General features: G+C 40.4%; 1 protein-coding gene across 7 annotated transcripts in view; it reads left to right on the forward strand.

Annotated features, from left to right (window-relative positions):
* Window positions 1-14,939, forward strand: part of LOC135210991 (cysteine protease ATG4B-like) — a 196,565-nt gene extending 181,626 nt beyond the window's left edge. For all 7 annotated transcript variants that reach the window (XM_064243997.1, XM_064243994.1, XM_064243996.1 and 4 more), the window contains one exon: window positions 11,614-14,939. In XM_064243997.1, coding sequence (XP_064100067.1) covers window positions 11,614-11,678 — 65 coding nt within the window. In that variant the 3' untranslated portion in view covers window positions 11,679-14,939. The remainder of the gene's footprint in view (window positions 1-11,613) is intronic.
* The last annotated feature ends 9 nt before the right edge of the window (window positions 14,940-14,948 follow it).

Raw genomic sequence — 14,948 nt, forward strand, 5'->3', positions numbered from 1 at the left:
CTAGGAAGAGAATATTCTGTGGATCAATGTCAGCATCTTTATTAGCCGCAAACTTCATGAAGTCCATAAAGTTAGGGTCTGGAGAGTTCCTGAGGAAGCGAACACAGTCCTCATTTGTACTGATTGTGACAGTTTGGGATTGGGGATCCGTTGAGGTCGGAGACCCAATTCCAAGAGAAGAGGATACCAGTTGCTCTTGGGCCAGTCCGGTGCAATCAGAGCTACTATCCCTTTGAAAGACCTTAGTTTGTCTAGGACTTTCAAGAGAAGATTCACTGGAGGAAAAACATAAATTCTCCTCCACTGATTCCAATCCAACGACAGGGCGTCCGTGGCATAAGCCAGAGGGTCCAGGTTGGGGGCCACATAGCAAGGGAGCTTGTGGTTCGCTTGTGAGGCGAAGAGATCCACTTGGAGACCTGGGACTCTCCGGCTTACCCACTGGAATGACCCGACGTCCAGAGACCACTCTGATTCCAGAGGAACTGACCTGGACAGAGCGTCTGCTATCACATTTCTTACTCCTGCCAGGTGAGTGGCAGACAGATGCCATTTGTGTTTGCTTGCCAATGCAAAGATGGCTATCATGACATGGTTCACATGTTTGGATTTGGACCCTCCTCTGTTGATGCAATGAACTACCACTGCACTGTCCAAAACTAGCCTTAGATGAGACTTCTTCGGGGGAAGCAGTCTCTTCAGAGTAAGAAAGACTGCCATTGCTTCCAACACGTTTATGTGGAGCTGGCGAAATTGAACTGACCAAGTCCCCTGAACCTGTTTGAACTGAGAGTATCCCCCCCACCCGGACAGGGATGCGTCCGTGTGAATGGTTAGTACTGGGAGGGGATATTGAAGGGGTACTTTCTTGGCTAAGTTCTTTACTTTTGACCAAGGCCGTAGTTGGTTGCGAAGGATCTGTGGAATTACTGACAACTTGTCTCGATATTTGGAGTTTGCTTTTGACCGCCAAATTCGATTTATATCTTTCAGCCTTGCTTTCAGAAGGATATCTGTTACCGAAGCAAACTGAAGAGACCCTAGGATTCTCTCCTGGTTTCTTCTTGACGTTTGTTTGCATTTGAGGAATTGCCTGACAGATTTTGCTATTTCCTTCCGTTTGGCCACTGGAATTGATAGATTGTGGGAAGACAAATCCCATTGGATTCCTAGCCACTGAAACGGAGATTCCGGAGTAAGTCTGGATTTCGTTTTGTTTATCTGGAACCCCAGATGTTCCAGAAAGTGAACTACCTTTTTGGTAGCTTCGAGACATTCCTCGACTGTTGGTGCCCAGATCAACCAATCGTCGAGGTATGCCGCTACCATTATTCCCTGAGCTCTCAATTGTTGTACAACCACTTCTGCTATCTTTGTGAATACCCTGGGGGCTACATTCAGACCGAAGGGCATCACTTTGAATGAGAATGTCTGGTTCCCTAACCTGAACCCTAGGAATGGGCGGAAGTGTCTGGCTATAGGGATATGATAGTATGCGTCTGTAAGATCGATGGAGCATGTGACGGCTCCACGCGGCAGTAAGGTCCTTACTTGCGAGAGGGTAAGCATCTTGAACTTGTCGCAGCGAATGAAAGAGTTTAGCTTTGACAAGTCTAAGATTACCCTTCTTTTTGTTGAGCCTTTCTTTGGCACGCTGAATAAGCGCCCTTGAAATTTTAGATGTTTGACTCTCGCAATAGCTCCTTTCTGAAGGAGTTCTTCCGCGTAATCTATCAATTCCTTTGACGGTACCTGATGAAATGATTTGATTGGAGGGGGATCTTTGATCCAACTCCAGCCTAATCCTTTGGACACTATGCTCTGTGCCCAATTGCTGAACCCCCACCTGTGGCGGAAGAGGAACAGCCTCCCTCCTACCTGGGGAGCCTCATTGCTGATGGGCGGGTTGGCCACCACGCCCTCCTCTGAACTGTCTACTCCTCGTGCCCCTTCCTGCGCCACGCTGACGAAAGTAACCTCTCCCCCTACCTCTCGGTTGAGAGTAGCCTTGAGCTTCATAGGCAGGGTTGAAGGCCGGCGAGATAGCGTAGGAAGTGGATGGTTGAGATTGTTGGGGCACCAGGAGGAAAGGTTGGTTCTGTTTAGAGGTGGAAGGTTGTCCCTGTTGGGTAACTGGGACTGCCTGCACAAATTGCTGCTGTTGTTGGAGTCTTTTATAAGGCTGGAACCTCTTACCAGCCTTCTTTGGTTTCTTGCCAGCAGTGGGGACGGATTCCTGTTTCCTCTTTGAGGAAATACCCCACCTAGCTCTAAGGCTCTGGTTGAGTCTAGCAGCTTCGTGGTGGACCTCGTTCACTGCGGACTCTGGGAAGAGATCCGCTCCCCACATGCTTGCAGCCAAGAGTCTATTAGGCTCATGCCTGATTGTGCACTCTTGAAGGACATGCTTCCGGCAGTTCCTCCTAGCCTGGAAGAAGTCAAAGGCGTCCGTCAGAACCGTCTGAAACTGAGATTTAGCCAGAATCTTGAACAGCGGTTCCGAAGCGTAGGAAAGGGCAGCCATTTCAGTGATGATGAGGGAATTGAGGGACCTGCCAAACCTAGTCCGCGCATCGAACTCTGCCTGGATTAGGGAATCCGGCAGCCTAGGTAACTTCTCACCGAACTGGTCCATGGCGCAGTCCGGCTTGAGTTTACCCAGCGTGAATGTAGCTGGCAGGTTTTCCCACAATTCTCCGAAGGCGGGGAAGAGAGGAGAAGTAGACTCCGCCTCCCTCAACTGTGAATGGCTCATCCTTGAGGACTGCCTGAAGAGACTTCTCCACTAATTTCGTGGCGAATGGAAGAGAGACGTCCTCTTCCGTCGCGAAAATAGTGAAGGGACTCTTGAAAGCCTGGAGTCTAGTGTTAGTACACTCCCAATCCTCAAGGCAGTGAACCCATTCCCGCTGGGCATGATCTCTACTGTAAAGGACTGACTCCTTAGAGATTTTGTCTTCTCTCGTGAGAGCCGTTGGCGTCAGCCTAGCATACCCGATGAAAGGCTGCGACAGACCCGGAGGGTAGAACTCGAAGTCCTCAATCCTTCGAGTTCCACACTCCGGGATAGAAATCATCCCGTCCTTGAATGGCAAGCGTAAGGCAGCTACTCTCCATGGGTTCTCATAGAGAAAGCTGGCAAGGAGTCATAAGGTGGGAGTTGAAGAATCCCCGTGCTAGATGCAGGGGAGACTGGGGGAGGAGCCTGAGCTAGCCCAGCTACTCGGTCCTCATTCTCTCTCATTCTATTAGAGAGATCCTGGATTGACTGTCCAGTTTGAGACAGACTGTTTGACAGTTGGGCAAACATCTGCTCGAACCGCGTTCCCAGTGCGGAAATTTGGGAGCCTACCAGCACGCCCACCTGTTCCATCACCCCTGCTGAGACAGGAGAGGGATCGCAGGTGCTGGTGCTTGCTACCCCTTCCGGCATAGCCGGAGTGGAAGCAGCGGAGGCGGGAGAAGGCAGTGACTCGGAATGATGTTTCGTGCGAGCCTTCTCCTTCGAAGCCTTGCTTCTGGAGCTCTTCGAATGGGAAGAGCCCGGCTTTGTCTTCACCGCATCGGCATAAGAAGTCGACGACTTCTTAGCCGAGGAAGACGAAGACGACTTCCTAGAAGTCGACTTAGACAAGGTCTTCGGTTCTCTCTTTCCCTTCTCCTTAGGAGGTACAGAGAGAGCGGGAGAGCGACTAGGGATCTCAGATCCCACAAAGCCTTGGAAAGAAGCAGAAGAAGAGGGGACAGGAGAAGATCCAGGAGCGCCCAAGGAAAGACCTTGGGCGCCCGACATACCTACCTCAACCAACAAATCCTCCCCACCTACCGCCATGGGCTCTAAGTTAAGGTCCAGGGCAGCGACGTCCGGAACCGACTCCTGTGAGGCTACGACCCCAACTATTGCTGGAGTTTCTTGCTGAATGGAGGCTATCAGTGGGGCAGCGGACGAGGGGTCGACGTAACCCGTCGACTTGCCCGCGGGGAAGATCTGGATGGCCAGCTTCCTATCCAAAATGTAGGGCTGGCCCTTGGCGGCGTTTTTCCCAAAGCCGCCCACCCACGCTTTCAGGGTGGCGAGGGCGACTTCCCTCACGCCGCTAGCCTGAAAGAAAGGTGAGATTAGCTGCCAATTGTGGAAAGGGGTTAACAAACTTACGACTAGAAGTTGTTAGTAAAATCATAAGTAAGTCTATAATGGACTTACCCCATCTCCCAGCTGACCGACTAGGTCGTAGCATATAGCGCAGGCCTCAGGGTGCCAGACGATCAACTCGTTGAACGACGTGGCACAAGGGGCGTGGGACCTGCACTCGTCATGTCCACAGGGGTCGTAAAGCGTCGCATTACAAGCTGGGACCTGGCAGTTGGTAGCCTGTAAGTGAAAAAGCACATGAGTACCAAGTAAACACTTACAGTCTAACATATGCTCCGCTGGTGCCGGAGCGATAAAGTTAGATAAAACCAGAGGCCCCGCCAAAAATACGTGTGGTAACCAGGTTGGAAGATAGGCTATGGCTCCGCCGATGGCGGAAGCCAGAATCAACCAACTAGGAGTGGTGGTAATGGAAACCACGACGGAAAAAGGCGGGGATGGTTGATAAAATAACAATAATAACACACAATTCATTGTAAAATATCTTAGAATAGGGTATATATCCTTAAAATAACAGAAATAAAACAACTTCTCTCCACCCGTCTACTAGAAGAGTGCGTAGGTAAGGGTAAGCTCCCTTCCGGTAACGGCGGAGAGATATAAGGATATAGTAGGCAAGCAACCGACCACTCGTAGTGCCCACCCTGCCCGCTAGCGGAGCCAGTAACCTATAACCAAAGGTGCCCCGGCTGCGACGGAAGGCTCCTTCCGTAACGTAAGGGAGGTGGCTGAGCAACTGGGGAGGGGAGGAGGGAGGTCACGGCGAAACACGGCGGGAGCGAGAAAAAGGGGGAAGGATGGCCTACTCCTCCCCGCCTCACCCACTACCCGCATGGAGACCCGGTACCTCATAGTGGTCGCCCTATACCCCCCGCTGGGAGGACCCCTGGTCACCTCCGAAAGTGTGAGAGAAGGCGATGAGGTTGTCATAACAACCAAGGGGTCCCCCAGCTCCTCCCTATATCAGAGAGGGAGGGAAGGGGCAGGGTAAGGTGCAATGGAACACGTGACCGCAAGTGGCCTAGGCCGCGAGCAACACAACCGTGGTAGGGCCACGTGAACCAAGCTGTACCAATACATGGAACAAGCACCTAGGCTAGCCTAACACCCTAAATAAATAAATAAAAATACATCGAAAGGTGGAAGAGACACTTTTAGTAAAAGAGAAAGAAGCCCAGGAGGAGACAGACTGTTCCGAAAAACAGGAGCCTACTCGGAGCCAGCGATAGCCGATGTAGAGCAAGAGCCGGGATGCTGGGCCGGAAATAATGATAATAGCCCTAAATACCAAGCTAGGAGAATGGTAGGAGGGCTGAACTAGCTAAAACTCGATGTAAAACAATGAATGTGATAACGTAAGCCCATAAGTATAAGAAGTCCCAGTATGGAGGACCGGGAATTCTTACGAGGCGGCATGGCCGCCACGAGACAACCGGGGAACCGTATATGACCTATTAAGAGGAAAATACTGGTACCCGGAAGATAAAACTATGGTAAAACGTTACTTATGAGTTACTTAACTTAGCCGTGGCAATAGCAGAGCGTTCCATCGTAGAATTACGAGTAAAATCCAAAAAGATGCACAAGCACAAGAAATGGCGACTTGTCGCAAGCGCTAAAATTTAAGGATGTCCGCTAGGGGCGCTGCTGTCCGTGGCGTCCTCTAGTAGTAGTAGTAGAGGCTGCATCGCCCGTTGGTATCAGCTCTCTCTTGGGGGGATTCTGACAGGAAGTTCTAATTGGTGTTTGGCTCGTGGTAGTGTTCCACACTCGCCCCTTTATCATACCGACACTTCTTTTTAAGAGTGAGCGAGTCAGTTTTACTGACATTTTCTTAATTTTGTTTTTCTCTGGTAATTTTAGGCTAATTTTACCTAGAAAGAATGATATTAAGGATACTTTCATAGGCCGACACGAGCTGAGCCCAGAAATTCAATGGAAAAATCCGTCCTGGGTTACAACGCTTGTTCCGAGGTTACGACGCTGACGCTTCCGACGCTCCGAGTTAACGACGCTTTTAAAAAACGCATACTATGATAAAAATCCTTTATAGTTTAGCACAGTATATTAATAAAAATAAGTTTCTGGTTAGATTACAACAAAAATTTTGAGGTTATGATGATTTTCGACACTTTTTATGTCGTATTTTTCTATGTTTTTTAGTGACGCCTCACATGCGGAACTAGTTTCCGAGCTAATGAATACATACTAGCTTGCGGTGCGCAAAGTTTATATATAACAGTCCAAAAGCGCAAATAATGAAAAAATCATTGCTTGTTTCCAGTAACAATAACAAAATGAAGTTTCTGGTTAGATTACAACGCAAATTCCAAGTATCCAAAGAGAGACATTATCCAGTAATTTGATCAGAGAGAGAGAGAGAGAGAGAGAGAGAGAGAGAGAGAGAGGAGAGAGAGAAGAGAGGAGAGATAGAGAGAGAGGTAGGCGAGAAGGGAGGGGGCGGTTCTTCCGACGCTCCGAGTTAAGGACAGAGAAGTGTTCGTTTCGTTAAACGGCCTCTGACTCATGCTAGTAAATGTTTTGTTGATACAAATAATATAAGCCTATTTAAAGATACGTTTACTTTAATTAGTCTATATGATACGTAAATAGTAATCAACTGTTCTTGTAGCCCTCAAGATTTGGCAAAATCGAAGTATCCAAAGAGAGACATTATCCAGTACACTGGAACCTTGACATATGAATTTAATTTGTTCCATTACCATCGCCGTATATCAAAACAGTTGTATCTCAAAGCATTTTTTCCCATTAAAAATAATGTAATATGTATTAATCCGTTCTAGCACTATGAAACCACACCTAAACACAGCTAAATTACATATAATATACACAATTTATACACAAATAAATGAGTAATAACACACATAATGATAAAATAACATAGCAATGTGATAAATGATAATAAATGTTAATAAAATCAATACAAAAAGAAAGGAATTTTACTTACCACAACGAAAGATGACGTGAGGCCAGCAGGGGGAGGAGGTAGGGAAGGGTGGCAGGGAACGATTTGTTCTCTTTTTATTTACGTATGTACACTAATAACTACGTAATAAACTCAAATGAAATAACATTACTAAACTAATTTTTATTTATTTTTTTTAATCAGTTCGTAGTTTAGAAATAATGGTGATGCCTTTGGAAGGTTTTTATAGCTTCCTTCTGCTTGATGATCGTGGATATTGTAGAAGGATTTCGACCATACTCGTTTGCCAAATCGACGATACGAATGCCACGTTCATGCTTTGCTATAATTTCATGTTTTGCTTCCATCGAAATCATTTTCTTCGGTTTTTTCTTATCACCTGCTTTGTCTTTAGCTTTGAGACCCATGGTTAATAATAAAATAGACAAAATAACACAAAAAATAGGCACAAATACAACGAACTAAACAACGTGTTAACATGCAGCACCAACAAACAAACAGACTGAATGCCATTTATCGGTCGCCTATACAACTAACACTCATCGCAAAATCATATCTCAAATATTTCGTTGTATATCAAAGCTTATATTTTCGCAAATTTTCTGTTGTATCTCAAAACATTTGTATATTAGGGCAATCGTATTTCAAGGTTCCAGTGTAATTTGATCAGAGAGAGAGAGAGAGAGAGAGAGAGAGAGAGAGAGAGAGAGAGAGAGAGAGAGAGAGAGAGAGAGAGAGAGAGAGACGCCTTGGCAACAATGGTCTCGGGGATTGACGTAACGTTTATTTTCTGAACAAATAGGACAGAGAAGTGTTCGTTTCATTAAACTGCCTCTGACTCATGGCAGGAAATGTTTTGTTGATACTAATATATAAGCCTATTTAAAGATACGTTTACTTTAATTAGTCTATATGATACGTAAATAGTAATCAGCTGTTCTTGTAGCCCTCAAGATTTGGCAAAATCACTCCAGGTTGTACATAAAACTTCAAGAATGTAGTGTCACCAGAGGATTACAATAGTTTTTACCTTCAAGAACCAGCATTCTTTTATGAAAATAACTCCAGGTTGTACATAAAACTACAGGAAACAACATGTAGTGTAACCAAAGGATTACAAGTAAGGTTTTTATAACTTTTTATTAGTTTTAAGACATATTTCCAAGCGTCGTTCCGGCTTACGACGATTTTCAGCTTACGACGCGTCTCAAGAACGGAACCCCCGTCGTAACCCAGGGACTGCCTGTATACTCGTGTCATCTGATCTTGTGATCATTAAAATTTCATCCAAAAACATTTAATCATATATATTGTGTATAGTGTGAGATGTATTTTTGTGATTACACTAGGCAAGGCATTTTGTGCCTGTCAGTTTTGGTAGATAGGGTTGATAATTCATATTATATCTGAATTAGCTTGTAACTTATAGAAGCAAAAGTTCATTAGGTTAAATGCAAATCTTTATACTTTAAATCAGGCTTACCAGCCTTGTGACATGCCCAAGAGTTCATCACTATTTCTTATAATTAAGAGCCACTTACTGTGTGCAAGACACTGACATAAACAACAGCATGGAATGACATACAATAGAATTGAGAAATAGCCATATACCAATGTCAGTTACTATAACTCATTATCATCATCACCAGCCATTGCTAATCCACTGCAGGACAAAGGCCTCAGACATATCCTTCCACTCCCATTTGTTTATGGTCTTTCTCTGCCAGTCTATACCCACAGATTTTCTTAGCTCGTCAATCCATCGTCTTCTCTTCCTTCCCCTGCTTTGTTTGCAACCTCTAGGGACCCATTCTGTTATTCTTTTTGTCCATTAAGAAATATAAACAAAGATTAAAAACGAGACACAGAGATATGGAAAGTACACAGATATGCAGTGAAACAGCATTGGTCTACACAGTGAACTGGCAGAGATGCAGGCTTCTGTAGTGCATCCCCACGAGACAGTCTGAGGGGGGGAGGGAGTTATACAGCCGATCAGCACCAAGGAAAATGACTGGTGCCCCTGGATTGGCTTCTTTGCAAATGCCAGCCAAGAGCATGTCAAGTAGCATTGCACCTAGGTATTTCAGCTTCCCAAGCTGCATTATCTTTCCTGGGAGCTGTTTGAAATATCCACATCATTTGGCAACAATTAAAAAAAAAATTGATATTTTTCTGTGTTTACATTATTATTAATGTGTATTTGAAAATTAGTATGTAAATCATTATTTTATTTTAAAAATGTATTTGGTCAAGAAAATTAAATTAAAATAATTAGTGAATATTTTAGATATTCTGCATAAAAAAATCTGTGAATAGATATATTTTTTGTGAATTATTTGGAGTTATGTTCCACAGAAATATTCTCACATTAGGTGAATCCACCCATCCTGAACTGCAAATAATCAGGGGTTGAATGTACAGTTGTGTTGCTGTCGGGAATAGGATAGCAAAGTCCTAATGTAATTTTGAACCACAGTTGAGAGATGTATTGCAATTCTCATTTTGAGAGGTAAAAACACTTTCTTTTCATGATTTAATTGCCCTGGTAATCTACTGTTGACAAGGCAATCATGCCTACCAACCTGGCAGTGAGGTTTGTAATTAATTTCATGATGGCATAACTAAAGAGTTAATACTTCAATGTAAATACAGACTCAGTGAACGTTAATTAGGCTTTTGGGTACGAAAAAAAAAAGAACAGCATGAAAGATGAAGACAGAGTTTGCTCAGGATTAGAATTAACTGTGTAGATGTTGGGAGCTATATAGTGTCACTCATCTGATGCCATGGCATATTTGGGAAGGAATTGGGCATGTAAACCGAAACACTAATGAAACTGTCTCATGAGGAAGAGCATAGTAAAACACGAATGGATATGATGCAAGCAATGAATGGGAAATAAAACTGGTAACAAATATTATCACTAGAAGACTGGTGCAAAAACTAGTTTCAGACAGTTGATGAAGAAATTGGGGTGCACTCTCGTGAGTGGCAGTCCTCATCTCTTTGGAATCACAAATGGTTTATGTAGTGTCTTACAAGATTTTATCGAAGTACCAAATAGGCTTCTGGAAGGCAATGGTGTTTTGGGACATATGTACTATGGTTTGAAAGTTACCAACTTTATCATAACTGGTTCATTACCGATTGGGATTTATTTGCTATCTGTTTTACCAGATTTTATTGCCAGTGTTTTATTTTTATTCATAGCAAGAATATCAGTGGACTTTTAACTCTGATCACAGTACTTTTCTTAGTAAGGATATGAAATAAAAATTTTTTAAATAGGAATTGTGCACAAAAAAAATAGAAAATGATGATCTAAGAAATTAAGACAGCTTTTCTAAAACAAAAAATATACACACACTCCTACTTAGTCTAATGAAGAGTCATTGAATATTAGCACTAGACAAGGATGATCTTAAAAACCAGAAAGTATCTACATAATGCTTTTGGGAATAGTTGAGAACAATTTTCAAGACATTGTAGGGCCATAAGAAAGGCATATCATATTTTGCGCTGGTTGCTCATATGGTTAATAAACTCCGGTAAAACTTTCCAAAGTGCTTAGGCTGCTTCTCTGTCGATTCAAACAGTATCATTCTTTACCAGAATTGAAAGTGGAAGAGTTCAATTTTCTCATTTTTACTTGTCACTCCACTTAAATATATTTGAAGCATTGGATCGCTTACAGCTGGTTATGTTTAACAATTTCCTATTTCGGCAGTTTCTTCATGTCCCTATGCCTGTGCATCTGATGTACAAAGCCTGTTAAATATTGCTTATGACAGTTTTTCTATTTTTACATTTTATGATTTGGCAACAACAATAATTCTTTGGAATCATTTCATTACGTCAGGATATTTAAGGTAACAAAATTAAAAACCAAAAGTACATGTAATTAGAAAACTAAAAAGAACTGGCAGTGGTGTTAGGTAGCAGTGATGCTCACCAGTTTCCTATATCAGTAATTAATGGTAATGAATTTGTACCAGTTTTTAAGCCCTAATTTGTGCAATGATGGTCCTCTTGAGTACTTTGTACCAGGAATATGATTGTTGTGAGATAAGGCAGTCCCCGGGTTACATTGGACTCAACTTGAGTAGTTCTGATCGTACAGCAAATAATATATTTGCCAATAATATATTGGCAAATATATTATTTAAAAAACTGGTTCTGGGTCATGGCAGATATTCCAAAGTTACGTCATTTCAGTCTTATGGCACTGTAAGCAACAAAAGACTGGACCTAGTTTCTAAGCATGTAGTTGACTGGACAATGACCCAGAGGGTCGCTCATGCTGTGTAGCAATACCATACAAGGCCTCACTTGTTTTTCCATGTTCATCACTTAAGATTTTTATAAATTTTTTAATATGGTCTTCTGACTTATATCATTTTCTGACTTTTGTCGCACCTCAGACACCTCAGACTCCAAGATAAGTTTGGGATTGCCTGTATGTATTTTTAAATTAGATTTGATTTAATAATTTAAATGTTCACCTCAACAGGTATGGAACTTGAAGATCACCATTTTGAATCTGAAGATGATGAAGAATTTGAAGTATTGCAGTAGTACCAATAGTAATATATTTGTAAAAGCTTTTCTTTTGTAAAGAGGTTCGTTTTACCAGTTAAAAGTGTTTGTATATTATATAAAGTCTGTTATTAGTGGTATAAGAACAGTTTATATAGACTTCTTTAAAAGGTTAATATCTGTAAATTTAGTAGTTGTAAGTAAACGGTAATCAAGTGCACTACATGGTGTCTAAAGTAATTAGGGACCTTTTGTGCTAAAAGCACCATTCAAGGTGATCATTTAACTGCAGTAATGATCCTTGCAGTGTTCAGCAACCACTTCTTATTCTTTGCAAGTTATTAGAGAGGGTTCTTTTTATACTTCAGTGAGCAGATAATCACTTACTTTTGTCAATACTGAAATCACAGAATATTCGCTGCCACTCAGACATGTTGTATAGTTTTACTAAAGGATTTAGGTTGCAGTTTGAGGTGGCTAAGAAAGAGAAATATTTACCAGGAGAAAGGAATGAAAGAATAAAAGCTTTAACATTTTGGCTGAAAACATCTTACAAAAGTAGTGCAAAAATGAAAGTGAGGGAAGTGCATTTCTTTGTAAGTAATACATATATTTTTTCTTTTTGTTCACTTTTTGTTCAGATTACTTTAAGGAATGTGGCACATAAAATCTTCATGTTAAGAGTATAGTAATGTTATGAGGCAGAGATTAAATTTGTAGAGCATTTGGTGAAATGCAAGCCATATAATTTTAATACCTTTCAAAAAGACCATTTCACTGAAAATTTGCTCTGTCGAAATCTACTTTGGTATTAATCAACCTAGGATTAGCCAGCATTTCTTTTAATTTTTACTTAGTAACTGTAAATATAGTGTAAATTATTGCCACGCCTTCTCTTATCACTCTAGTTTAGTTAAAATAAATATTTCTCTCTAAGTATGAAATGTAAGAGTATCATTTATAGATTATTTTGGTCTGTAACGTATTTTGAACATAGCTTAAGTAATTTTTTAAAATATCATTTGACAAACACTACAAATAATTACTAAACTTAGGGTGTGAACGTTTTGTTTGTGGCAGGACTTGTTTGGGATGATTATTTAAAATAAGAGAAAAATTTCAATAATCTATAGTCTTGCCTTACCATTCAGTGATCAGTTAGTATTACATCAAGTAATGTGTACATAAAGCATTTAAAGTAGCGAAGACCGGTGATGATGTGTAGGCGAGACATGGGAAATTTAAAAAACAAAACAATTTAGATCTGATTTAGATGAGAATGTTGAATAATGAGAGATGTGATATAGAAGAGGAGAGGCAGGCGAATAATATAAAAAAAAAATGGTTGAAAAGGTATAGGAAAATTTTAAGGTTAAATTATAAGAAAAAGTGGAAAGGGCAAGGGAGAATGACACCATAGTGTTGGAAATCGTACTGCATCTGGGATTTTAAAAGAGGCTTGACAAGAACAGAGGTGCAGAAAAGTGAAGTGGAGTAGGTTAGTCAGAAACCTTGAGCCCCATAATAAGCTGAGCAGCTGTAAAAGGGTTGAAAACAAATAAACAATAATGCTTTTTTATTTATGTTGCTACAGTTTTTGGAAATAGATTGAAAAAATTTGTTAATTTAAATTCGTTTTTATTCAAGAACTTGAGAATAATTTAGTGATGAAATACAAGATAAGAAATGCACTGTAAAAATTGGAATGTATGACACATATGCTAAAGATTGTAACATTATAGTATATATATCTAGTAGTTTTAAAAATGTCTGACATTTACAGCATAACAAGTCACAAAAATATTAAAGTATGACATTTGAAAGACTACAATGACAGTGCTTCATAACAATATTCTTTAAATAGGTATATATCATATACATTAAAGAGAACATTGTATTAACAATTCACATCAAAAGAAAAATATCTTTGTTTCAGCAAATAGTGTATATCAGGAAATCATTCACTGTAAACAAATATAGTGTATTTTTTGTGTAAACAAATATTTTATGTTCAACTTTTTCTTGAATATGATTGATATGAAGATCATTGGTTGTAATGAAGTTGTAGTAATGTATATGTCATAGTATCCATTGCTTGGCTTGAGATCAAATCTGCCCCAAAAATGTGATGCATAGGCATTTAGGCTACCAAGATGGAATGGATTACAAAATTTTATTTGTGACATCTAGTTTGCTGCAAACAAAAGGGCACATTGAAAATATTATGCCATTTATGGTATTTCTTGAACAGCAAATGAGGAATGGGCTAATATAATACATCAGCTGGGTACAGTGTATAGGAAAGTGAACAATAGTTTTTAAATATCAGAATTGATTTTATTGATGTTAAACTTCACAAGAAGTTGTTCTGGTTTTAACAGATAATTTTGTAACTTGTCAGTAGTTCTCGAGTATCAAACTCTAACTAGCTTTTTGTATGGTTCAAATTACTATTCCAACTTATAAGTTTGGAATTTATGAGTTGATATATGTTCTTACTTTTTCTAAGTTTTGCTAGAATATGAAAGAAAGGTTACTGTCTTTTATGACAATTGAACTGCTGCCTTAAGAGCGAGGTTCACCTTTAATGGTACGTATTATCTTTAATTTTTACTAAATCCTTCTTTGTAATATATAATGATCTTTTATAGGGTGTAAATGAAACCTCTTTAACTTTTCTCTCTTAATTGCTGCATAGTCTTTTTAAAGTTGCTTATTTCCTGCACTACTGCATAAATGGTTTTGAAAGGAAAGTATAGTATATGGTTGCTATACACTGTAAGCATTGTCTGCACTTCTTTTTACAATTTAGAATTTGTGAAGTAGTTTGTCATTTCTGATTGATGTGGGTTTCAAGATTGTGTTTTGAAGACATAATGGTAACTGTTGTAGTGTACAATAAATATTTCATATTTGATAGTGTTGCTGTCTAAGTCTGAATTGTAAAAGGATTTTGAGTTTTACAAGCAGTGTTATTTGTAAGACTGCACTGCTTGTTACCAAGATCAAAATTTTGGTAAAATGGTGTAAAGGTGCTGAATTGATGTTTGTTCCAGAGCATAATGTAGTAAGTAATATCTCATAAACTGTTTCTTTTAGTTGATGAAGTCTTGGGATTTTCTTCAGAACTTTCAATCACACTTCCAGTCTTTTGAAATTGGGGAGAAAGTTCATAATGTAAATTTTGTTTATTGTTACAGTGACATATGTCATGTAGTTTTAGAGACAATGCCTGAAGTTATGTTTTTCTTAGATATATTTGTATGTATATTAAAAGTGATGAACTATCTTTCAATCATGTTCACTATT

The sequence above is a fragment of the Macrobrachium nipponense genome, chromosome 4, assembly GCF_015104395.2.
Source record: "Macrobrachium nipponense isolate FS-2020 chromosome 4, ASM1510439v2, whole genome shotgun sequence".
In the NCBI taxonomy this organism is placed as follows: Eukaryota; Metazoa; Arthropoda; class Malacostraca; order Decapoda; family Palaemonidae; genus Macrobrachium; species Macrobrachium nipponense.